Consider the following 27,357-nt stretch of genomic DNA (forward strand, 5'->3'; position numbering starts at 1 on the left):
GCTCAGAGGCTGTAGAAAATGGGGATAGGAGAATTGTCTGGGCCCCTTAAATGAGCTCTCTTGCTGACAGCTGCACAGCCCAGATGGTGCTGGCCCCTCCTGAGGACAGAGACGCAGCTAGAGCAGGCAAGGACAGGGGAGTGGCCAGCACCCTCGCTCCAGCCTCTTGATAGGACAGGAGACAGGAACAAGCTGTGTTATTGGGTTTTTTGCTATGGGATGGCCTCCTTGAAACCAGAAATCTTGAGGAGTGTTTTTTCTTTTTGGTAATCTAGGGAACAGAGGGCAATTGAGGGAGGTGAGACAACCGAGGCAAAGCTATTCTATGACAAGTTGACTCAAACTAAAACATGCTGGGGCCAACCCAGTTACTGGAGAAACAGCCTCCAAGTGAGTGGGAGCAGGGAAACCACCTCCTGTGGATGTAACGGACACATGGCCAGGAGGCCCGACCCAGGGTGCTGGAGTCCAAGGGCAACAGGGAGATGCCTCCAAGCTGGCCAGATTCTGTGCTCCCAGCGGGGGAAACACAGGCGATCAGGCCAGGCCTACCCATGCCCCTTTAAATACTCTTGCAAACCCCAACTTAAGTTGCCAAAAAAAAAAAAATACAGCCAGTGTCTATAACTAGGATTCTCCTCAAATGTTCACTGAGGATTCACACCAGGTGTAATTCAAGCATGGAGATTGAAGCACTGTGAGGTATAGAAAGACCCAAGCCACGGAATCATGAGACTTGTCAGGGAGTGCTCGGCCTGTGGCCGGTCCACCTCTGAAGCGGGGAGACAATTGGGTAGAAGGAAAACTGGTCATGTGAAAAATCAAAACTCTTCATCACGTTTCTCCATGGAAAGGCTGTTTTCACAGATGCTCGTGCTATTAAGCACTCGTGCCTATTCACACTCCAAGAAATGCTCTTCCACCTTCTAGCCTTTGCTCTTCTGTGAGACCCAGAGATGCTCATTTGTAACATTAGAATGAATCACCTGCTGGGCCTCCACGGTGGCGCAGTGGTTGAGCGCTGGGCTGTGAAGCTGCCCACAGCCTCTGCAGCACCGGTTCGATTCCCGGCCGCTGGGCGAGGGTCCCACATGGCACGCAGACCTCTCCTGCCGCCCACTGCTCCCCTCAGCAGTGAATTTATGTCTGTCTGCCTGTTCTCCCTGCTCTGGCTCTGGTGAATTCTCTCACCCTCCCGCGCTTCTGACTGTACCCAGTGCTTGTATAAATAAATAAATCTTAAAAAAAAAATGAATCACCTGCTGAACAGGGTTAGGAGATTTAAATTAGATAACCTATCAAATGTTAAAGCACTTAGCACAGTGGCAGACACATTACCATGTAGAAAATTCTATTTACCTTTTTAAGAAAAAAAAAAGTAAATATATCTAGGACAGTTTTCCTGTATTAAATACATCAAATACTCAGACACCAGAATGGAATATATAGCATTTTTATTTCATGGCCATAGCTCTTTATTTGCCTTGGAAATTTGCCAAAGGAATTTAAAAAAATGATAACCTGATTCTGTTGAGGTTGGGATAAAGGGTTTCAGCAATTTCACAGATGGGAATGAAATAGGAGGCAGGGCATCTTGCTCCACGTGGGCCAGAGTCTGTGCCTTCTGCCCAGCACCAACCACAGGCGGAACCTCGGACCCAGGACTCCAGCCCCAGCAGCCAGGTCAGTGTCTGTGTCTGAGGAGAGTGTATTTTGATTTAGAGACCCACTCCCAAGCTCATATATTTGATTGCGTTAAGATTGATGTGCCTTTATACAATCTTTCTTAAGACTTGGCGGTATCACCATTAGGGAATTTTATCCTCATTTATGTTTTTCTTTGATTTGTAGACTAGAGCTGATGAATGGGGAATGGGGGAACCATTTATTTGCTGTTATACAGGGAATTAAGCACAGTTCTTGCACTTTCTTGTAGGAAGCATGGAATTCATTTAGGAGGAAGTTTGATACTGAAAACTGGGGCAAGTTGGGATGAAGGAGAAAACCAATGTGTGTAATTCTAATTTTTCTTTCTGGCTAATTAGGATAATCACTTTTCGTTACCTGCTGCTTACTTTCACGTGGCTCCAATTCCAGGCCCGTGTTAATGTCATTTAACACAATAGCTACATTCATTAGAACCCATTTCTTACTTTGTCTTGATGAGTTCCTCACAATTGTCATATTATGGATAATGTAGGAGGGATAATTTTGTTTTAATGCTAAGATCTATAGTCCCATTATTTTTGATGTTGTTATTGGTGAAGATAATGTACTGCTGTTAAATTCCAATATTCTTAAAGATCACTAAAATGACTGAGCATCTGTTAGTTTGAGCAATTTTACCCTAGGACAGCAATTTGAAATTTTGTAAGCTGAATTTTGCTTGATGATCTGTGCTTGTTGAGGCAGGAGTATTTAAAGCTTATACAACATTCTTTTTTTTTTTTTTTTTTACATATAAAGGAATTCCCAAAAAGTTCATGTTCTCTTTTGTACCTCTCCTCTGCCTTGTTTCTGGCTCCAAAGGGAATATTGGTAAAGGAAACTGGAATCTTCTCTACTTCACAGGAAAGGGAAGAGACAAGCTTTCCTGGGAAGGGAAAGAGCCTGGCATGGAGGATTTTGTCTTTGTCTTTTTGAATCAAACCCTTCCCAAATCAATAATAGGCAGTTAGGGGTGTTTCAAAGGGTAACATCAATCCACGGTAAGGAAGGGCAGGCCTCGTCTCTGCACTGCCCATCGCTCATGCGAGACAGGCCTGTCCTGAGTGCTCTACTATGGAGGGAATAAGAACTGGACCTGTTCATTCTTAGAAAATATAAAAGCCAGTTCTTTGAGTAAAATCGCAGACTCCTTTTGATAAGATTGCAGGGAAATTTGTGAAGTGGGGCTGTTTTTATAAAAGTAGAGATGTTGTGAAGTTTTCAGGTACATCACTGATATGTTCCTGAACTTTTCTATAATAGCATCATTAGAATTAATAGCTTATATTCCACTGCACTGCTTAGAACCCTCGGTTCACCTGCCAGGATGTTAAAATCATCTGTTTTGACAGAAACTAGCAATTGTTTGAGTATTGTCTTTTAGGCTAGTCTTAGCATAAATCATCTAGTCTACCAGTTAAAATATGTCTTTATTCTTTGAATTTTGAGGAAGCTACAAGTTACATACATATATATGTGTATATTTTACTCAAGAATATCAGAAAAATGAAAGAAGGTTTCTTTCTAAAACCTAGTTTCTGGTTTAATCTTGGAGGCAAGTTTAGAAAGTGGAGGAATTCATGAATGCCTTGGAAAAAAATATGCAATTTTTGGTTTTCACAGAAGAGTTTGTAAATACTAGTTTTACTCACGAGTTTATTTGGGAATCTACTTTATTTTGTATAGTGGAAAGGAAAGTGAATTAGAGCTCTGGAATAGGAATGAAAAAATTGTGATTTTTTTTTCCTTCTCTCAAACATCAAATATTGACTGCAGATTTTTATTGGTCTGTAGAACCCAAATGTTTCTTTTAGTTATATATCCTCTGCACTCTGAGAAAGCAGACTAAGCTTCTCCTTGTGCAAATGCAGAGTCCAGGAAATAGGAATGCTGACCTGCCCAGGGCCAGAGGCTGAGAGTTGAGAATAAGTTGCAATCTTCATGTTTCCTCATACTGAGCATTACTTGTTCCTATTAATTCATTGACCCCCCACATTAGTTCATAAAATTACTTAGGAAATTTTAGTTGACAATCTGAAGATGACTAACAAGTTATATGACTCACAAGTAATTTATAGCATATTCCCTCATGTCATGTTTATGCTTCCTTGCAGTTTTCAAGTTTCAGTAGTCAGCAAACTGTTGACTAAGTTCTTTCTGTGGGTAGGTGCTCATCGAATTTCCTTTACAATGGAAAGAAAATACATGAAATTTGGTTCTGGCTTAAACGAGATTTTTCAGGGAGACAAGGCAGTCACTCCAGAACATTAAACAGTCCTTCCAGCACTATTTGATTAAATGCCATGTGAGTATCACAGAGACCTCATGTCACTGGTGAACTTCAGAAGGAGGACTGTCTGTGGGCTCAAGCTGCTGGGGGTGGGGCTTGTATAGGATTTTAGAAGCAACTTCAGTGTGGGATAAAAGACATTAAAATGGGACCTCCCTAGCGGTGTAGGGGTTAAGTCTCAGTGCTATCACAGCTAAGGCCTGAGTTCAATCCAGATCCCTGGCCAGGGAGCTGACCCATATATGGCACAGCAGATCTCTCTTGTCTCACTTGCTGCTCCCCTTCGCAGTATATTTCAGTAGTCCACCTGTTCTGCTCCCCACTCTGTCTCTAGTGAATCCTCTCGCCCCCCCCACCTCTGACTTATACCCAAGTTCTTCTATACCCAAGTTCTTTTTTTAATAGACGACCTTGTTTCTTAAGTTGTAATTGACTTGAGTGACTCTTGGTTTCCTCATCTGTAAAATGAAAAGTGTGCTTATAGATTTAATGTCATCTAGCTCTAAATGTAATTATTTGGGTGAGTAGTGTCCTCAGGATAAGACAGACTGCACTGGCTGTCAAAGCTGCCCAATATTATGAAATATTGTGATTTTTTTCTTGTTAACAGATCCTTTCTATTTTTTCTTGGCTTGTGCACTTTGATATAACAAGATGTCTGGTTGGAGAGGCCTTACAAGGGACCCAAGAACCACATTCACACAAGAGCAAGTGAGAAATTAAGGTCATCAGTCCAATGCTCACTGAGTCATTTTGGAAGCAGATCCTACCCCAGTTGACCCTACAGGTGAGACTACAGCCCCTGGGCCAACACTTTCATTGCAGCTTTGCAAGAGACTGTGAAGCAGAGAACTTGGTAAGTGATATTCAGATTATTAACGCACAGAAACCAATTGTTTCAACATGCTATGTTTTGGGGTATTCTGATATTCAGAATTAGATGATGAATACACTCATTTAATTTTAAAATATTGCTTAATATCATCAAACACTGCATGCTTACCATAGAACTTATTTAAGGTAGATAACTTTTTTTTTTTAAAGATTTATTTATTTAAGCATATAAGAACTGGGGTACAGGCCAGAGGTGTGGGGAGGTGAGAGGATTCACCAGAGACAGAGTGGGGAACAGAACAGGCAGATCAAGTGAAATACATTGCTGAGGGGAGCAGTGGGCTAGCCAGGAGAGGTCCACTGTGCCATTTGGGTAGCTCCCTGGCCGGGGATCAAACTGGTGCTGCAGAAGCTGCAGATAGCTTTATAGGTTGCGTCTTAACCTCTTGTGCCACCAGGGAGGCCCATAAGGTAGAACTTTTATTAAGATGTAGATAAGCATATCTGTTAAACCTTAACAGATATTTGGGCCTCCCCGGTTGCGAAGCTGCCCGCAGCCTCTGCAGCGCCGGTTCGATCCCTGGCTGCTCCCCGGCCAGCAGAGGAGGGTCCCACATGGTGCGCAGACCTCTCCTGCCGCCTGCTGCTCCCCTCAGCAGTGTACTTCGGTCCTTCTGCCTGCTCTGCTCCCCGCTCTGGCTCTGGTGAATTCTCTCACCCTCCCGTGCTTCTGACTGTACCCAGTGCTTGTATAAATAAATAAATCTTTAAAAAAAAAAACCTTAACGGATATTAACCTTATTAAACCTGCCAGGTCTCTTGCAGTGTGCAAGTGGGCATAGTTTGTTTCTCCATGTATTTGATACTGTCTGACTTCTCTTAGGAATTTCTTAAAATTCTTGCTTGATTGGTGGCACATTTATAAAAACAGTGGACTTTAAAAAATGTTATTGATGTCATTGTCCATGATTTGGGGTTGGTTAGAAGGTCGATCTTTCAGTTTAGCTGGTGCTTTGTTTTCCTGACTTTTTTGTCCTGGGTTCGGTGGCAATTCTTATGTTTAGCTTTTTTCTCTTTCTTCCTCAGGTCCTTCTCAGTTCAGGCCAGGTATGGTGCTCTGATCCCCATTGTTTGTGCTTCTTTTTCTGTCCATCTTTAAATATGAGGGTTTTATTTTTAGACCTTTACTGGTCTAAACATGTAAATTCTCAGGGTATATCTGTCACATCCATATGGGTTAAGCCAGCATTTCCAGAAGTATGGAATTTGAAGCACTACTGGAAGGGGGCTCACACTCAGACAATTGAATCACATAATGAATGCACATAATTGAATTGAAGTCATAGAGTTGATTCACATAATGACAGCATCATATCCATTTCAATGTTTTTTTTTCTTATTCAAATTACGTCAAGTTAGGTATGAAACTAATATCAGCTAACACCCCTGGTAATAGAGAATGCAGTCCTCAAAAGCAGAACTTTTGATAAGCAAAGACAGAATTTAATAACATTTATTTTCATAGCTTTTATTTATGGTGATAGTGACTTTCAAAGGTAGTGATGGAATTTCTTTTAAATTAACTTATTAAAGTAATAAAAGGAAATTTATTTAAGGAAAAACTTGAAGTAAATAATAGAATATGTGGTATGCAGGTGGAAGCAGAATCATAAAGGCATAAGAATGACAAGTCTGACAACAGTACAATAGAGATCTAGAACACCACACTTTTACCTTTAATCCTCAATTGATTTATTTAATGATTGTATTAAGTTCTGAAATGCATAGTATAAATTTTAAAATAAGGAAGAGTGCCAGAATATTGCATATGTAATAGCACTGACTTGGAAATGATCCCACCTTGATTGTCCTAAGTGCTCCAGTTTTTGTACTTGGAGAAATTTCTTGTGAATGGTCGCAAGCAATGGTTCTCAAACTTTAGGGTGAGGATATCAGGTTCACATGGAAGATTGCTATTTCCCTCCCTTATCATCACTCCTCTCTCCTATTCCTTCTGTTAATATATTTTTCATAGTTATTTTTGTGGTGTTTTGCCAGTTTGTGATCTTTTCCTATTTATATGCCACAAAAAAATGAAGCCATCTGTTATCTGTCTTTCACTTCTGACTTATTTCAATTAGCATATCACCTCAAGATCCATCCCAAAAGTTATACCTTTTGTCCCAAAAGGCACTATTTCATCCTTTTTAGTAGCTGCATAGCATTCCATCAAGTATATATTTCACAATATACCCAGTCATCTATCCTTGGGCACTTATGTTGGTTCCATGACTTGGTTATAGTGGACACTGCTGAACATAGGAATACATAAATATTTTGTATAGGAGATTTCATACTCTTTGGGTAAATACCTAGTACTAGACTTGTTGGATCATGTGGTATTTCCATTTTATTATGTATTTTAAAAGATTATTTATGCATACAAGAACTGGGGTACAGGCCAGAGATGCGGGGGGTGGGGCGGTGAGAGGATCCACCAGAGACAGAGTGGGGAACAGAACAGGCAGATCTACTGAATACACTGCTGAGGGAGCAGCGGGTGAAACAGGAGAGGTCTGCTCACCATGTGGGTTTCTCCCTGGCCAGCCGGGGATTGAACTTGTGCTGCAGAGGCTGTGGATTGCTTCATAGTGCAGTGTTCAACCCCTTGAGCCACCAGGGAGACCCCATTTTTATTTTTTAAGGGTATGTCCATACATTTACTATAGAGGATCCATCAAATTACATTCCTAGCACATCCTGTGAACATCAATTATTTCTATGTTATTTATTTTCTTTTGTTTTTAAATATGGGCCATTCTCACAGCAGTGAGGTATCTCATTGCAGTCTTATTTGCATTTGTCTTATAATAAATGATATTGAACATTTTTTCATGTACCTATAATACACCATCTGAATGTCTCCTTTGGAAGTATCTATTTAGATCTTTTGTCCATTTTTTGATTGGGCTGTTTGTTTTTCTGTTATAAGTTATATGAGTGCTTTACATATTTTGGGAATTGACATCTTGTCAGATGTGTAATATGAAAATATCTTCCCCAATTGATAGGTTGTCTTTTTGTTTTTCTGAAAGTTTCTTTTTGAGGGGCAAAAGCTTTATAGTCTGATGGTGTCCCGCTTGTTTATTTTTACTGCTATTTCCCTTGTTGTCAGGGTAGCATCCCAATACATCTTCCTGGTTGATGTCCCGGAGTCTATAATTTATGTTCTCTCTTAAATATTTATGGCTTCAGTTCATACCCTAGTCTTTAATACATTTTGAAATTAAATTTTGTGGATGGGGGTAAGTGAGGATTCAGTTTCATTGTTTTGCATTGGCTGTCCATGTTTCCATGAAACACATGTTAAAGATGTTTTCTTTTCTCCATTGTATTGCTTCTCTCTCAAGATGACTTGTCCATGTTTGTGTGGGTTTGTTTATGGATTGTGTAGTCTATTCTCTTGATCTGTGTTTCTATTCCCCCCCCAAAACCATGCTGTTTTGATAACTGTTGCAGTATAATATAGCTTGGCCTCAGGAAGTGTGGTACCTCCATATTTTCCGCCTTCTCCCATGATTGTTTTGTCCACTCAGTACCTTTTTGTTCCATACAATTTTATAAGTATTTGTTCGATCTACCCTTTGCTATTTTTATCTCACTGGCTCCTTCTTCCATCTCCAAGTTTCAGTTGACCCCATTCCTCATACTTTCTCCATGATAAGAAACTGAACACATCTATCATAGCACAGATGGCACCCAATTTACGATGGTTTGACTTTCAGTTTTTTTATATTTACAAAAGTGTAAAATCTATATGCATTTAGTAGAAACCATACTTTGAATTTTGATCTTTTCACAAGTTAGCAATATGTGGTACAAATACACTTTTGCAGTGCTGGGCAGTGGCAGTGAGTGGTTGTTTCAAATCAGTCACTTGGTCATGTGTGTAAACAATAGATACTTTAAAGTATATTGTATTAAATGCATTTTCAACTTATGTTTTCAACTTAGGTTGGACTTATCAGAATGTAACTCCAATGTAAACCCAGAAAGGTCTATATTTATCATGTTATATTTATAATAAATTTTGGAAATCATAAAGTATATGATTAGAAAATTTTCAGCTTCTGTAGAAGTGTAAAGAAAGTCCTTCTATCCAATTTTCCCCAGCTTCACTCTTCCCTGAGTTAACACTTTTAATGGTTTAGTGTGTTTTCTCGGCCTTTTTATCTGCATTTATAAACATACATATGAGTAATGGAATTCATCTAAAAATATGGCTCAGTGGTTTCCCTTTTTTTTTTTTAAATTTCATATCTCATGGGCATTGGTGCATGTCAAGACTTGAAAACTTACCACATTTTTTTTCAATAATTGCCTTTTCTTTAAAGAGAGATCAAGGAAAAAGCAGTACTTTAGTGTGTCCAGGATTCTCTAGAAATAAGTTAGAAAATCTCTTTTTAATTCAGTGACTTGTCTTACTTTTATCCTTATTTTATATGTCCTTGAATAAAATATCTATACTGTTTTCCAGAGGTGATTTAAAGCAAAACTCAGTAACTGACTTTATTTATACAATTTATGTATTGATATCTATGTATTTATATCATTACTCATTTCTATCGTAATGCATTTTTTTTTTTTTTTGGTCTTTGTGACCCTGCCATTAACTCTAGAACTCATTCCTAATTTTTTATATTTCAATGAAATATTAGAGAGTTTTAAGAATATTATTGAATTAATTTTCATAGTGACTTGATGAGCTAAGTATGATAAAATCAATCCTACTTTACAAATGGAAGTTGAGATTTAGAGGAAGTAGTCTAACTATATACTAATTACATCAAGAGTGTCCATGCCTTCCTACTCCTGGACTTTTCATTGTGATGTTCCATCAGCTGTGCTTTGAATCCCTGTTTCTACACCATTTGATATAAAAATGCAGTTTGTTTCGTTTTTTTGGATGAATTAACTTACACTGAAATATTTATATGAGCAATGATTTATTGTATTGCCCTCTTACAGTCATTCTTTTAGAAACTGGAGATTTCATCTAAACAAATGCAAATCATATTAGCTCTTATTGGAGGAAATAATTATAATCAAACAGGCTTTTTGTTGTTCACCCAACAGTTTTAACAAAGAAGATTCACTGAATCCGTGTCTCTGAATGAGCTCATACCTATTGCTTATGTGTTAGGAGGATGTCAGTAGCTCTACCAGATTTTACATATTTTGTATATTCTGCTTTACTTTTTTCATATTTTCCCTCTAATCCATTCCATTCAATTAAAAAAATTCTGAAAGGAAACTCAGACTTGCCTAGATTCTTTGAAAACTTTTCCTGACACTATCTTCCAAAGTGTTTGAACTGTTGGTATTCATTATTTGAAATAACCTTTTATAAAATTGACCAAAATATTTCAGAAAGTAGGCCATGGAGACCTTTTTACTATGCAATTGCCACCTGACTCTAGAGATCTCACTTTAATTCTGTGACTCTAAGATTTTTATTGCTAAAGGGTGATTGGGAAAACGGAGAGCAATTTTCTTGCATGAGGTCTTTAGGGATCATTTATTGTTTCAACAAAATAATCTCTCTGAGTATATGCAAAGTATTCAAGAAACAATGGGGGGCCCAGGGAGGAGTAAGTCTTGCCCCTTTCAAAGAGTTTGCCTTCTCTTCCTTATATCTGCATGTATATATGACTTTTTTCTCATTGAAAATATCTAATTTTCTTTCAGAAAGATTGCTATTCCTTAAAAAGAAAATCACTTTTGCCCTGCCCTGCTATGCCATCTTAGCTATAAATCAAGTGTTCAGATGTGTGTGGGTCCATTTCTGGCCCCCTTATTCTACTCATTTGTTTGCTTGTCTATCCTTGGACTAATGCCACATTTTCTTTCTTTTTTTAAAAAGATTTATTTAATAATAATTACTGGGGTGTAAGCCAGAGGTGTGGGGGCAGGGGGTGAAAGATTCATCAGAGACAGAGTGAGCAGCAGAACAGGCAGATCTACTGAAATACACTGCTAAGGGGAACAGCAGGCAAGACAGGAGAGGTCTGCTGAGCCATGTGGGTCACCTCCCTGGTTGGGGATCGAACTCATGCTGCAGTGGCTGGTGCTAGCTTGATGGCACTGAGACTTTAAACCCTGAGCCACCAGGGAGGCCCCAATGCCACATTTTCTTAATAATCACTACCTTATAATAAGTCTCGCTATCTGGTAGATCATGTGTTTACACTCAGTTCATCCTCAAGAGTCTTAGCTATTCTTGGTCTTTTTCATTCCCATGCAAATCTTAGAATGAGTCTGTGAAGTTCTGAGTCTGTGAAGTTACTTATATGTTAGTATATGGAACACCAATATTAACACATTCACTTTCATATATTAATTTTCTATATTTGGACAGGTAATTGACACAGTCACATGTTTTTTAAAGATAACTCTAGAAAGAATATGGAAGAATAGATCAGAGGGAAGTAGACAACTCTAGAATTTACTGAAATTCTTTTGGCTGAAGATGCTGAGAGTCTGTTTTAATATAGAAAGGAAAGGCTGGGACAAGATCAGAACACAGTTGGAAAGAATGCCATGCCATTGTTTCAACATGTAAGGACAAGACTTTGGGGGAGAAGGTACACATGAATACATCAAAGAGATAACTGTGAATGGATAGAAATGTCTTCAAAACAGGCTACCCTCAGACTGTGTGAAAACTTTATTATAGTAAAGTTTCAGAAAGAAAAGAAAGTCTATATCATAATTATACAGAACTTTGAAGAAACAGGAAACTTGCAGTTTAGTTTGAAACTTGTGATTGATGGTAAATATATTAACACAGGAATTATGCATGACTCCACTTTGTTTAATATTATTTTTCAGTTTTTGATATTCCCAGCAATAGGTTTTTCAATTTTTACATCTGGTGTCTTTCAGGTAACTTGATTTCAGTTTGTAGCATCATAAGTCTTCCTGAAAATGCATTCAAATATTTTTCAGTTGATAGTATCTTCCAGAGTTTGACTCAGTCTGTGTTTTCTAGCAATTTCTCTTATCATGTTTTCTCCTACAATGAATGTTTTTTCTGATATGTTCTTTAACAAGTTCAGGAAAAGCAGATCATACAATAACTGGACTAGCATGGTTTGGATTTGTATTTGGTCCCATTTCTGTAAAGCCATAATAAGATTATTAGGGAAATTTCGTTTTCTTTGAACTGTATGAATATTTAATGTAGTAATTACACAGTCAGGTATTTCACACTCAAGATCATTCTTTCTACTTTTATATTTTGACCTTCTGAATTTTGCACTTTAAAAAGAAATGGGCCCTCTGGAGCATGGCAAATTTAATTTAAAGGCATTTGCAATAGGATGTTATCTCATCTGTCAAGATAATGTAACCATAGGGTCTCTTTTCTTTCCTTGGGACTCATGGGTTGGGGAACTGTTACTGTAAATTCTAATGCTAGGCCTGTGCCATGGAAATGTGGGGAAAAATTCTGATAATTGCTCAAGAGATAGATTAGGAAGGTTGTAGGACCCATAATTTAGATATTTTTGAATTTAGTAAGTTATAACCTGATTTCAAAAGTGATGGTGGCATCTAATAGAAGGGGGAAAAAGACTGGATGTAGGAAAACATGTAACTCAGAAGCATAGTATGTGTGTGTGTGTGTGTGTAATTGTAATAGTATTGGTGAGGAAGGTAGTTTTAACTTTTCATTGGTTAGCTTTCCAGAGTGAAACATCAAATCTGTGAAACAGTGGTTTTTTTGTGTTTTGTCTTCCACAGAACATGGTTCTCTATATATCTGTAACTCACTCTTTACGGTTTACCCAGCAACTGATTGAAGGGAATTCTTTAGTGTCTAACATCTGGTTTGGGATTCTCAACAGACCTGTCAGTCTATATGTTCTTCGTTGTGTCCATTTTCAGCATTCATGAAATGGATGTTTTTAAGCAGTAGCCAAAGATACACTCCCATGTGTATTAAGAGTGGAGTTTGATAAATGAACTGTATCAGAGAGTCTTTAGCAATCTGTGTCTGATTGGGAGATAGAAATCACATAGGTTATACTCAGAGGAAGTTTGATATGAGAATTTTTAACTCTAATAAGAGTAACTACATAAGGAACCTCTATGTAGCACATTACCATTAAGGGAGCATACCTGAAGAAGGACACATTTGGATGCAGTTCAGGCTTCTTGGCTAATGCAGGCTTTGGCCACCCAAGGCAGAGAAGGTAGCGGAGAGCAGTTGTGGGCAAACTAAGTAGCCCTCCAGAGTGCAGGTGGGATCCACAGGCAAGCAGAATCTGGATGTCAGCAGGAGGCAGAAGTGTTTTAGGAAGTGGGATATACAGGGCTGTAGAAGGTTTGGGGGAAAGTTTTCAAGAGAGTTGAAGGCAGGTCATTACCAGGCCAAGGCAGCAGGGCAGCATCAGGATCCTGTGACTTGGGCAGACTCCCTCTGTCTTCTGCTGGGAAAGTTTAGCATCATGTTCACTTTTTTAAAAAGATTTATTTATTTATGCATACAAGAATTGGGGTACAGGCCAGAGGTACGGAGGCGAGTGAGAAGATTCACCAGAGACAGAGTGGGAAACAGAACAGGCCGATTGACTGAAATACACTGCTGAGGGAGCAGCGGGTGAGTCAGGAGAGGTCTGCTGTGCCATGTGGGTCAGTTCCCTGGCCAGGGATGGAACTCATGCTGCAGAGGCTGTGGATAGCTTCATAGTGCTGTGCTTAACGCCTTACGCCGCCATCATGTTCACTTTAAAGAATAAGTGCTTAAAGGAATTCGTGACTTACAAAGCATTATATTCAAGGATGTGTGAACTTAGGAGGTAATAAATTCATAACTGGCAGAATCCAAGAGCAGTGAAGAGGATGAACTCCAGTATTACAAAAAAGACTGGTGTTGGAAAGAAAGTCTTTAAGAGGATACTGGCAACAATCTTTTCCCACTGTTCACAGCAAGAATAGAAAATGCTCACATTTTTGGGCATTTGGGTTGTTTCCAAAGCTTAGCTATTGTAAATTGTGCTGCTATAACATAGGGTGCAGGTGCGCTTTGGAATTAATGTTTCTGTGTCCTTTGGGTAAATACCTAGGAGTGGAATTGCTGGATCATATGGACGCTCCATCTTTAGCAGGTTGAGGAATCTCCACACAGCTCTCCATAGTGGCTGGACCAATTTGCACTCCCACCAGCAGTGCAGGAGAGTTCCTTTCTTTCTACATCCTCGCCAACATTTGTTGTTGCTAGTTTTTTTAATATGTGCCATTCTCACTGGTGTGAGATGGTATCTCATTGTAGTTTTGATTTGCATTTCCCTGATTACAAGTGATGTTGAACATTTTTTCATATGCCTGTTGGCCATTTGCATTTCCTCTTCAGAGAAGTTTCTTTTTAGCTCTTCTGCCCATTTTTTGACTGGATTATTTTCTTTGTTTTTGTTGAGTCTTATCAGCTCTTTGTAGATTTTTGTGATCAGTCCTTTATCATTAGTGTTGTGTGCAAAAATGTTCTCTCAGTCGGTGGGTTTCTCTTTATTTTGGTTATTGTCTCTTTTGCTGTGCAGAAGCTCTTTAATTTGATGTAGTCCCAATGCCCAAAAATAGATGACTGGATCAAGAAGATGTGGTACATATACACAATGGAATATTACTCAGCATTCAAAAAAGATAAACACATGCAATTTGCAGCAACATGGATGGCGCTGGAAGGGATCATGCCCAGCGAAATAAGCCAGAAGAAAAAGAAAAATACCGGATGGTCTCACTCAAAACAGGAATCTAGAAAACCTAAATATGGACCAGGAAAAAGAATAACTATAAGAAGGAAAAAAAATCAAAATCAACAAACAACTATGAGCTAGAGACAATCTTTGGAGGTGGGGAAAGGAAGGATTGGGGTCAAAATTGGGATTGCAATTGTATGGGGAATATAAAAATAAAAAAAAATTAAAAAAAAGAATGTAAAGTAGAAAAGACAGTTGCATGTATTTTTGTAGTTCAATCTAAGCTGTTTCACCCACTTTGCTGATGCTCACACTGTTGTCCTTAATTTGATTAGATAAAATTTAACCTCGATAAATAAGTATATATATAAAAAAGAAAATGCTCACATTTCTTCAAGGTATCTTAGCATATTAATCTGTACATTTCTAAATAAAACAGAATAATTGTTTTCCTGTATATTTAAAAATAATAGCAGACCTTAGAAAAAATTATATTCAAATAAACGTGTCCAAATAACGAACATAATGAAATTTTTTTTTCTGGAAAACAATTAAAGGACTGCAATTCATAAGCCAGGGAACATTTCTTACGGGCCTTTTTCCCTTCACAATTTTCTTTCATATCATTTTATGTGGAGCTACTCATAGGTGACCCTTTACCCACCAACATATAAATGAAATATGAAATATTTTTCTTTGAACCCCAAACTTACTTTCTTCCTTCCCCTGCTTCTCTTTCTCCCTCAACTTTTTCCACTCTCTTCTACTTCCTTTCATTCACTCCTTAAGTTTTCCTTCTTCTCTTCTGCATTCTAAGCTTCAATTGTTCTCTGCCTTTTGCTAATTCAGCCTTTGGAGAGTCCTTGAGCTAGCTGTAGAGAATCTCCCCTGAAGGCAGAGTAGGGGGTACGAGGGAGGGCACCTCCTTCTCTTCACTAGGGTGGGTGGAGATGCTGGGAACATTAATGGATTATAAATCCTGTCCCCTTCACACTTTCTCCTCATCAATCTTTGTTGACTCCTGAGGAGACATATTCAATATTCAGTATTCAAAATGTTCTTCCAGAGGCTCCTTGAATTTACAACCTAATGCCACCCTGTGCTTCTTCCTCTTTACTGGCCTGTATATGATGTGGAAAGTGCTGGCAGGTAAATTGTGAATAGGCGTGCAAACATTCTCTCTTCTAGAAAACCTTCAACATCCATATTGGCATGTAAATCTTTGCCCTCGCATTTAAATCTTTGCCCTCTAACATCTCTGCTGCTCATAACTTGCAAAAAGTCTTCCCTAAAAACTTATATTCACAGTCATCCTCCTTTATAGGTGTTCTTCTGCATGGCAAGCGACCACAGATGCAGGGGAGAGACGTCCTGCGGCCTCCTGCTTGCGCACAGCAGACCATGCTGAAACTCCAGGTGAATTTTACTTGCTTACAAACCAAGAAAATTAAATTGCTAGGGTTTAAATACACCTTAACTAATGATTCTTTAAAGAAATATATAGGATTTTATTGTTTTAATGGAAACCAGTCTGGATTCACTTTCTAAATGTGGTAGCTGTTAGGTACGAAGTATTTCGGTTGCCTTTCTCCATTGCACACCCAGTGAGATTGTGCTGCTGGTGGGGCAGGTAATGGGTCTGTCCATGCAAGTGCATTTAGTTGCCATTGAGAGGCTCTGTGGAGCTCTCTTTTCTGTCGTGGTGACTGGGAACATTTGAGATGGGAGCTGTTCCATTGGTCAGGCCCTAATGAGGGAAGATGTAAAGCAGAAAATGTTGCAACTCTGTGGACATGTCACATAGGTGAAGAGGAAGCCTTTGTTGTTTTGAGGTACTGAGATTTTGGGTTGTGGCTTAGGATGAACTAGCTCATACAGACCAGTTCCCTAAACATGAATATTTCTCCTTGCCCTAATGAGATACATGGACCTTGTGTAAATAACTTTGGAATGTCAGAGTCACTGTACAGACTTTCCCATTTTGTGATGTTTCTGCCATTTAAAAAAAAATTCTGAAATAATTTTCTAGCAAAGATCCATCCATAGGGTATATGACTTTTACATTAAATTTATTAAAGAAAGAGGTTGTCACTAATATATATTTTATCTAATTTTTATATCAATTTCTAGATAATTCCATTCATTTTCTCTCATTTGCCCATTCATCCATTTATGCTGTTGTTTAATAAACTCTATTGAATGCCACCCATTGGACTAGGTGGGGCTATCAATATGTACAGACAGTCCGTATGACTATACTTATATTGAGTTACCAACCCATTTCTTGTCTAGAAAGACTAGGACTAATTAAAAGTAAAAAGAGATCATTTTAAAGTAATTGTACCTCAATATATATGGTATACATATAAGCAAGTTTAAAGCTTCTTTAAGTCATTAAAAATGTGTGTTAGAGTGAGACCATCCGGTAGCAGGAATCTAGAAAACTTAAATAAGGGACCAGGAAAATGAATAACTATAAGAGAGTGACAATCAAAATCAACAAAAACTATGAACCAGAGACACTTTTTGGGGTTGGGGGCGGGAGGGGAGGGATTGGGTCAGAATGGGGGATTGCAATTGTATGGGGAATATAAAAATAAAATTTATTATTAAAAAAAAAATGTGTGTTAGAGTAGACAGGAAGCTTATTGCATCCACCTACCTTTAATCTGTCCAGATCTAAGCTAGCTAACATAAAGTGCTCTCTATATGTTATACTGTTTTTGTGGGTGTTTGGTATCATTGTGTGAACTAATCTAGAGATGTAACAGAAACCCAGTAAGTTGTGGAGGTGGGTGACTTCATTTTATATAAATTTGTTTCATTTGGACTTGCCAAGCGAGTTGGTGGGGTATATTTTTCCATACATAATGGTGCCCTCTCATGGGAGTGGAGTGGAGCAATGTCGACCTCCAGTGGTTGAATTTACTCTTATCAGGAGTACTTAACCCTCTGGGAGATCTCGTTGGTGTCTCCTGTGTTGTGTTTCTGAATAGTTTCTCATTGTTGAGTATTGAACTTGGTTTGAAATGTTATAGATGATATTTTCAAGATAAAAATTATGAATCACAGAAAAGCACACAAAAAGAAGCATCACAGGTTGGGCCCTTGTAAGGAAAATAATACAGAGATGAAATGCATTTGAAAATGTGACTGGTGGCCTCCCGGTGGCGCAGCGTTGAGCGCTGGGTTGCGAAGCTGCCAGCCTCTGAGGCGGTTCGATTCCCGCTGCTCCCGGCACCAGAGGAGGGTCCCACATGGTGCGCAGACTCTCCTGAGCTGCTCCCTCAGCAGTGTATTCGGTCCTTCTGGCTCTGCTCTGCTCTGGCTCTGGTGATTCTCTCAGCGCTTCTGATGTACCCAGTGCATGTATAAACGAAACAAACGACAAATAATAAATAAATAAAAACATGCCTCTATAAAAAAAAAAAAAAAGAAAAATGTTGACTGGTAGGTGATAAATTCACAAGGGAAAAAGTGAGGTTTTTGGGCAAAGGATGTGATGAGAGGTATCCCTACAAACATGCCTCTTAGGTGGTTTTCAGGTAAGTGTTTATTTGCAGAATAACTTTGCATATTTCATATCTCTTGCTCTTTGTACATATTTATATGTAATTTACAAAGTGTGATGAAATGTATTCTATAACACATGCCTCAACATTAGAGTAACATTTGAGAAGAAATATCATTCTATATTACTATATTTAAATATTTTAATATAAAATAAGACATCACTCTTTTATTTGTCATCTGGGATGGCTTTAGTTTTTCCAGTAAGGGTTTTTTTTTTTTTTAAAGATTTATTTTTTTATTTATTTATACAAGCACTGGGTACAGTCAGAAGTGCAGGAGAGTGAGAGAATTTACCAGAGCCAGAGCGGGGAGCAGAGCAGGCAGAAGGACCAAAGTACACTGCTGAGGGGAGCAGCGGGCGGCAGAAGAGGTCTGTGCGCCATGTGGGACCCTCCTCTGGTGGCTGGGGAGCAGCCGGGGATCGAACTGGCGCAGCAGAGGCTGTGGGCAGCTTCGCAACCAGCGCTCAACCGCTGTGCCACCGGGAGTCCCTCCAGTAAGGTTTAAAGGATTTTTAATCTATAGTTCCTGCTAGTACTTCACAAAACAACAGTTTGTCAGCTCATGAGTTCAGGAACATAGCAAGCTAAACTAGGTCCTAGGGGGACTGCAGGTATGAAGTCCATCTATTATGTTGATACTAATCCTGTCCTCTGATACAGAAGAAGAGCATTATATTGCATCTAATATAACATATATATTACATTACAGTATATTTGGTTCATACCAATAAGTACAGGTGTGAAAGAAGACATATGGAACATGCTATTTCCTACTTTTTTTTTCTTTCTTTCTGATAAAACTATAGAGAAGCAGTTTTGATCATGAATAGTGAGAGGAATCTAAAGAGAAAAGAGATCTATGGCTGAGTACATGCGATATCATTCCTCTGCTGCATGGCATTTGGTAGAAGCCAAGTGGAATTGTTAATATTTCAATATAAGTAAGATTTACCTCATATTAAAAATAAGATTTAAATATATTAGAGAAGTTGAGACTTATTGAAGATCATGACCTTTTTGAGAGCTCTGAATGCACAGGGGTAATGACATCAATGGCGACCTATGGAAAAATGAAAGAATTCAATTGAATTTCTGGCTTCCTTTTTATAGAAACCCATTTGAATACATACACGCGCACACACAACACATTCATTAACCATCTGCTCTAAAATCAAAGAGCAGAAACATAAGCCTTTAGCCAATATATCCAATAACTGCTAAAAAGCACATTTTAATCCTCTGTGGGTACCATTTAAAGGCAAAAGAGAGCTTCAGAAATGACGAGAAGACTCAGACTCTGTGGTATCTAATGAGCAGTGCTCTCTCTCCAGCTAGCTAGGCTTGGAGTTTGAGCACAACATAGCACCAATGCAGATGGAGATTATGGTTGCCTCATTGAACTTGTTCATAGTTATTTAATAGTATTATATTATTGAAGTACTGTTGTTATATATCCTTGCTAGTGTTTTGGCAATGTAGGATTTCCTCTGGTGTTGTCACTAGCACTCTCACCACCAAGCACCTATAGTCCCCATGATCCATATGCTCACCCTTCCTTCCACCTATCCCCCCTGAAAGTCACAGGTCTTTGGTCAGCTTACAAGGATTGGTTTTAAAGTTCATCTTTGTCTGACCTTCGTTTGGTTTTCTATATTTCACATATAAGTGACACCATCCAGTTTTTTCCCTAATATATTTTTATTATTTCACTCTAAATTTGTTAATATGCCAGATTGCATTTTCTAAATGGAAAATGAGACATAAGATAACATTTCTTTGACTCTTGAGAACTTTGATATCATCATCTGTCTTTTGGAGGGTCCAGTTTCTTACATCTATGATACTGTCCACGAGGATACCATTGGTGCTTAGTAGTAAAGAACATTTTGCTAAGTTGTTCTATCATGGGTCCTTGCTCAAAGTGTTCACCTTTTTCTTCTAATCTGGTTTTTAGCACTTGATCATGTGTTTCTTCATTATTATGTACAGGGTCTGGCCAAGGGATAGGTTTTGTGTGTTCATATGGAATGTCCACAGATGGGTGATAGCATACTATTGTCCTGTTGTCAGATGTCAAAGCAAGCTCTAATTTGCAATTATTGTCATCTGGAAGAGAAGAATTTGTAGACTTATGATGAACACAATATAAAGCTTCATTTTGAATTGGAAATAAATGTTTCAAGATAGTTCTGTTTGATATGGCCCATTTTACTGCTGCTAGTGCCATGGTGAATCAAGAACCTATTTTCATCCCTTGGCATCTGGTCACCGCGAGGCCACCTTCTTGCCCCTGACACCATCCAGTTTTTATTTTCTCCTCTGGCTTATTTCCCTTGGCATAATTCCTACCAGCTCCATCCATGTTGTGGCAAATGGCAAGAGTTTATCTTTTTTGATGAAATTGAATGTGTAGTTTGAAGAGAAAAGCTCCCATCACCCATCATTCACAGATGTGCTCTCATGAATATATTGATGTTGCTATAGCAAAACTGCATCATTGGGGCTCCCTGGTGGCACAAGGGTTAAGCACCACACTGTGAAGCAATCTGCAGCCTCTGCAGCACGAGTTTGATCCCCAGCCGGCAGGGAGCAATCCACATCGTGAAGCAGACCTCTCCTATTTCGTCCGCTGCTCCCCTCAGCAGTGTATTTCAGTCAGTCTGCCTGTTCTGCTCCCCACTCTGTCCCTGGGAATCCGCTCACCCCTCCACATCTCTGGCCTGTGCCCCAGCTCTTGTATGCATAAATAAATAAATCTTAAAAAAAAAGAAAAAAAAAACAAAACCAATTGCATCATTGGATACTCAAGACAAAGGCTGGAAAAAGCAAGTAAGTTAAAGATCCCTTCAAACTCCTTTGACTTACTCTATCCCCTGTCCCTCTACCCCCAGACTACCCAGTGGAAACCTTGTAATAAGAGTTAAAACCCTGGCTTTGTGCATGTTTCAGCAACGCTGCTGCTAATTTTGGTGTATGAACTGGCCAATTTTTACTATAAAATAATGGAGTCAACCATGGTGTACTTGCTTGCTTCCTGCACCATGTTAAAGGACTCTGAATAGCTCCAGAAAATCTTAAGATGCAGGACTACCCCTCTATCAATGTTATTTGCATGCATTTGTCATCATTTAATGATCCACTGAGTGCCAAGTTGGTGGCTGTTGTGATAAATGAGCACACATAGACTGTGTATTCCCACCACTGTGTCTTTACTTGTGTTGGAAAATTTTTCTCACAATATTTGTTCTACATGAACTTTAAGACCAAGCTCCAATTCCTATGAAGCTTTTATTCACTATTGCTTCCTAAAGCACTTTCTCTACCACTTTGATTTTTAATTATATCCTGTTTGTGCTTCCTCTGTTTTCCCTCCTCCACCTAGGACAGTGCTAACCCAGTAAATTGCTCAATAACTGCTGTCGATTGATTGCTTTCTTCTCTATATCTTATTACTATTATAGACAAATGAGACAATAAAAAAGATTCCTTGGACACACAGGGGTGAAAAAAAATGCAGTTAATATCTGATATCTGGCAAGAATATTGTGATCTATAACAAGAAAGAAAAAATAGCTTGCCTGTCAAAGCAAAGTAACAAAGGTTTTGCAAGCTACGACAATTTTGTGAGAAAGATAATGGTTCTCTCTAATTGGGTTTGAAAATTCTATATTTGTACCTGAACTGTGTTTGGTTTAGTTACAGTTTCTGTATTTGAAAGTAGACAGTATCTTTCAGCCTAACTGTTTGTTTTTTGACTCTTTTACTAAATGACTGCTGCATGCAAATATGTTTTTTGGTGCCCAAAGCAATAACGAGATGTTTAAAAAAAGGATACTCCTGCCAAAAGAATTCTGGTTGGCTGTCTATCACACAAATTAATTTCTCTAAAAATGGGCTATTTTCTCATTTGCTTTAATGGTGCTCAGAGCAGGTAAGTGTGATTTTTTGCTGGGTCTTTTGCTCATCAGTCCTCTGAGTATTTTATTTTGTTATGGACCATTAAGAAGTGAGGTTGATAATGTTCCATCATTATGCAATCATGCAGAGGATTAATTTCTCTTTCAGACAAATGGAGTTAAAAGACTATTATTATTCTTTCTCCAGTTTCTTCCCCAACTAATGGATCATTTAAAAGCCATAGGGGTATAGTATCTTAAAAGTCTCTAAGAAACAGCTTTAACAGCCATAGTTTATTTTTTCTAATTTATAACCAAAAAGTAAAATAAAAATAAAAAGTGAAATAAGACATAAGAAATTTTGAGACAAAATTTTCAAACGAGTGATTTCTTCTTTGCTCTTCCCCGGGGTGTGGTTCAGCCACTGTAGTCAACAGAGCCTACACAGAGATGTGCCTCCCGTGTTAGGAGAACACTGTGGCATCCTGATTGAGTATGACAATTACAATTGTTAAATCCATTAAGAGAAGCCAAACTACTTGAATCAGGATGAAATAGTTACTGTAAGTGTCAGAGTTGTTGATTTGTATTTAAATCCACTGAATAATAATAAATCATAATGATGTGAAGAGACTAAAACAGAGAAAGGTGATGTGGCTACTTCAGAATTTTCTAAATGAAATAAATCACTTTTGAGACAGTACACAGCACTTTTATGCAATAATTTTGAACTTAGTATGTTTTAAGGAAGACTAAGTATAGTACTTTCCTATGCTTTGCAGATATCACATATTAGATGCTGCATGTATTTTCTAACTAGGGAGTATTCTCCCTGATGAACATATAACCTGCTGTCATAGAGCAGTTGTGATGTGCATGTCTACAGCCCAGATGGCTGCAATGTGACCCTTCCTACCTGTGCAAATTTGGGGAAATAGTTTAATTATGATCATGGGCTCAATGGTGACCCACCACACCCCAGAGATATCTGTGCCTAAACACCTAGAATCTGTGAATGTGACTTCATTTGGATAACAAGTGTTCGTGGATATAGTTAAGGATCTTGAAATGAGATGATTCTGGATTATTCAGGGGCATCCTAAATCCAGTGACAAGTGTCCTCACAAGAGGCTGAGGTGGACTTGAGAGCGACACATGGAGGAGAAGGTCGTGGAAAGATGGTAGCCCCAGGAAAAGCTACTGAGTGATAAAAAGGAACAGACCATAATCATGTGTCACTTAAACACATTTTGATCAGCACCGGGCTGCATGTATGAAGGGGTCCCCTAGGCTGCACCTTACAGCGAAAGTGTGTAGCGGGCATCCCACTTGGTGTGTGTAGATACACACTGACATTTGCATGACAGAATCATCTAATAATGAATTTCTCAGAACATATCCCATTGTTAAGCATCGCACGAGTGCTTTGACACAATTGGAAGAATCCCCAGAAAATTGTTGAGTAAAAAAAAAAAACAACCAAATTACCAAAGTTGAGACAAAATTTACGTAGATCTCTTGATATGACAAAATTATAGAAATGGAGAACAAATCAACAATAATAAAGGAGAGGCTGGGGGTGGAAGGGAAGAAGGTGTGACTCTAAAAAGGCCACTTGGGGCGTCCTGGTGGGGATGGAAAGACCTGTGACACCTGTCAAAGCCCTTTGTTTCACTTTGTGTTGTGAACTGTCCGCAAATTGCTACCAAGTCTCTGCCATTTAATTGTTCTTAATTTTATGCCTTATATTTCACACAGTCCTGTTTCAGTTTTCTGTTGCTCCCTAATTTTAGTGTTTTTAAAAAAGAAATGTTCTGTGTCTTGCCTATATCAGTATTAGTATCTTGACTGTGATATCATCCTATAATTTGGCAGCTTGTTATTACTGGAGAAGGTGGGGTGAAGTTTACAGGGCAGCTCTAGTCTGTCTTATAACTGATATGAATCTAAATTACCTTGACATAAAAAGTTTAATTACAAAAATTAAAAATAATGGGAGAAAGTAAAGAAGAATATACCATCAATTGTAGTAAGTTGCTGAGACTGCCCTATACTTCCTAGCTATAAATAGGAGGGAAGATGGAGTTAAGCATGGCTTCGCAGTTAAAATAATGTGTGGGAGGAAAATAGAACGGGTAACTCAGGTGTTTGATGATATTGATTCTGGCAGACAGTAGCTCCATGTACATAATTTCCACTGCAGCCAAAGTGAGAACTCCAACATGATTAAATAGCGTCATTATTGGGCCTTATTGCTAAATTAGAGGTATTCTCGGCTGCTTAATATGCTATCATTTCTCTTCTTCACTTTATGCAGATGAAAAATACTAGTATTTCTAGATTGTGTGAGAGAAACTCTTACTTTGAGGTATATTCATATAGACGTTAAGACTCAAGTTGAAGTAATGCAAAACTGAGGGTTATTTCTAAGACTGCTATAAAATTGAGGGAAAATACAATTCTGATGTTATATTTATTCAGAAGTCAGAGTAAGATGAAGAGTGATTTGCAGGAAGAAGATTACTGCACATTAAGATGATGTTGCTGGGTGCTCACAGTGCTTTTTGGAAGGGACAGGGGACCTGTAATGGAAAATCATGTCATAGTCTACAACAGGCTTTTGGAACAGATTATACTTAAAAATTATTTTCAAGTAGGAAAAAACTATTTAAACTTTAGCCACAATATAGAATATGCACAAACATGCCCCAAAATAGAAACATCTAGCATGACAGAACTCTTAGGTAAGGAAGAGATTATATTTATAAAATACTGTTGTTTTTCTAAAAAAAAAACAAAAACCTCACTGGATTAAGTTATAGCTTAAGTTATAGCACAGGCAATGTAGAAACATACCAATGTCTAAGCTAAGGAATAAATTTCTACAGCAGTTTTACTCTTTTTTTGTTTCCTTTTAGTGTGGAATCAGTTAGCTTGTGGTTCTCTCTAGTGATCGTTTTATGTGCCACATATATCCTAGTCAGCTGCAGAGAGGCAGCAGATCAAAATAGCAGGCATATTTATTGCCCGCCACTATGCTCAGCATTTACATGGATTATCTCATTTAATCTTCACAACCACCCCTGGGGAAGACACTATTATGATCCCCATTTTCCTGAGAAAGAAAGGAGGGTGCTTTTAGCTGTCATATCTTGCACAAAGCCATAGTTTCTTAGTTGTATAATTTGATATGTGATTTAATATGGTGATTTGTTTTTTATAACCATTTCTTTAAAAAGAGGGATGGGTCTATACTCTTTGTCACCTGTCAGTACCCTTGTAGTCACAGGTCTGGATAAGAGCCCAAATGGATCAGCCACACTCAGATGGTACCCTCCAATAGTGCAAAGGGTTCTGGAATGGCTGCAACAGAGCCAGAGAGACTCAGGTTTCTAAGACCCTTTATGGTGAGTCAGGTTGGAAATCACTATTTGGAAGGGGTGTAGGGGGCAAGCATGGAGATTGGTGAATTTCCTTACTTTATTTTTATGAAAGCAATCTCTGCAACCTTATGAAAATATGAACCAGAAACTCTGAATTATGGTTTCACTGTTGTAAATGATGAATTACAAGATTACAGGAAAGTGATTTAAAAGCCTAGCATTTCCATTTCCAAAAGGTCTGAGAAGCATAAACTACATGCTTACAAGCTCAAGGTTTCTGACCTTAGTTTGGTATTTAGGCTTCCCTCATGGGTCAGCTAGAAACATTATCAGTTGTTTATGCAGATATCTGATGGCTCACCCTCGATTTATTCAAATGCAAGTTTCCACTTCTCCCAAGACACATCTGCCTATCCTCAAATGCAGCTTATATTAGTAAGTCACTCTTGCCTTCTCTGTCTGTGGATGATGCCCTGGGTTTTCCTGCCTCTTGTGTGTGGAATGCCTGACAATAGCCCACCTTTCAGACAGCTCCCTGTTAAGATCCTATGATATTCTTTCATTTGTAGCTTCAACCTTCCTTGACACATTTTTTCCTCTTTCCTCTGTACAAGTACTTCATATTCCTGTGAACTAAGATTGCTTTGCTGTTCTATATCATGCTTTAAGCTTTTCTACTTTTATACCATTCTTTATATTGTTCCACCCCACTTCTTAAAATTCTGCCCAGTTTTTAGAGGCCTATTCCAAGTCCTACCTTTTCTTTCCCCAAACATTTTCTAAGTGGAATGCACTGTCTCTTTCCTCTGAAACATCATAGCACTTAAATTGAGTAACTAATAATAGGAACAGGTAGCATGGTACCGTGCCAGTATTAAGAACTTGCACACATTCGTTTACTCCTTACACAAAACTTGTGACAAACACTCTGTTGTTGCCACCATTTTCCAGATGCGGGCAGGGAGACATGGCCAGATCCTACAACCTGCTAGTTGGTGAATTGTCAGTCAGAATTCAGAACCTCTGCCAATTGGGTTTCGCTGACATTAGCTTCCTTTTTATTACCTGCTATATGATTATTCTTAAACATTTCTCACTTCCTTTTGGGTCACAGACTCCTTGACAGGTAAATCCCAGCAATGTTTAACCTGACCCTTACCTATATATCCCTATAGAACTTTATTAATTAGATATTTGTGAAATCAAATTGAATTTTCTTCAATGGCTATTATAACAGCTCATGTAGATATAGAACAAATAAAAAATTCCAGGTATCTGTAATTGGTGAAAAATATGCCTGGAAACACATAACTCAAATTGCACAAAAAGAATCTCCCCACATTATGCTCTCCCCACTCCCAAACAGAAACAAGTAAATACTGCCTTATCTTTGAAGTGGAATGGAATATCAACATGAAAGATAGTGTTTTCTATTCTTTCTTTGTTTTTCATCATCTTATTTTACTGCTGAGGCAATTACCTAACTTCAGTCCTACCCAGTCATTCAGTATGATTGTCCTTATCAAATATAATTATGTTTTGTATAAAAGAAAGTCAAAGAGTTATTTTATATTCTTATGCAAAAATGAGACTTGATCCTTGGTAGGTGTTTCCTGCATCCCTAAATTTTGAACTGTAACTTAATAAGGGGCAGAGATCTACTTAGCAGCCTTAATTCCCAGCTGATCATTACCATCTGGCACATTTTCTTGGAGCTTGTGACATAGATTTTTGAATGTCAGAGCAGGAAAACTTCTTGCTAGGGAGATACTTTAGGTGTCAATCATCATTAAAATAAAGATCTCGAGTGACTCAAGTCAATTCCCACAAACGGAGGAACTCCTGTCAATCAGCGTTGCTTTGTGTTGTTAAAGGCAGCACAGCTTCTGAGGCTCGTCCAGTTGTGTGGGGTTA

General features: G+C 38.4%; 1 protein-coding gene across 1 annotated transcript; it reads right to left on the reverse strand.

Moving 5' to 3' along the window:
• Window positions 1–19,942: 19,942 nt before the first annotated feature.
• LOC119234355 (39S ribosomal protein L42, mitochondrial-like) lies at window positions 19,943–20,415 on the reverse strand. Its single transcript, XM_037497241.1, has one exon. The coding sequence runs from the start codon at window positions 20,389–20,391 to the stop codon at window positions 19,966–19,968; it is 426 nt and encodes a 141-aa protein (XP_037353138.1). The 5' UTR covers window positions 20,392–20,415; the 3' UTR covers window positions 19,943–19,965.
• Between the last annotated feature and the right edge of the window lie 6,942 nt (window positions 20,416–27,357).

The sequence above is a fragment of the Talpa occidentalis genome, unplaced genomic scaffold, assembly GCF_014898055.3.
Source record: "Talpa occidentalis isolate TD23 unplaced genomic scaffold, MPIMG_talOcc4v2.1 talOcc4.8, whole genome shotgun sequence".
In the NCBI taxonomy this organism is placed as follows: Eukaryota; Metazoa; Chordata; class Mammalia; order Eulipotyphla; family Talpidae; genus Talpa; species Talpa occidentalis.

Bases quoted from the DNA above. Each gene is read 5' to 3' on its own strand.
- LOC119234355 (XM_037497241.1), bottom strand. From the start codon at position 20,391: ATGGCACTAGCAGCAGTAAAATGGGCCATATCAAACAGAACTATCTTG.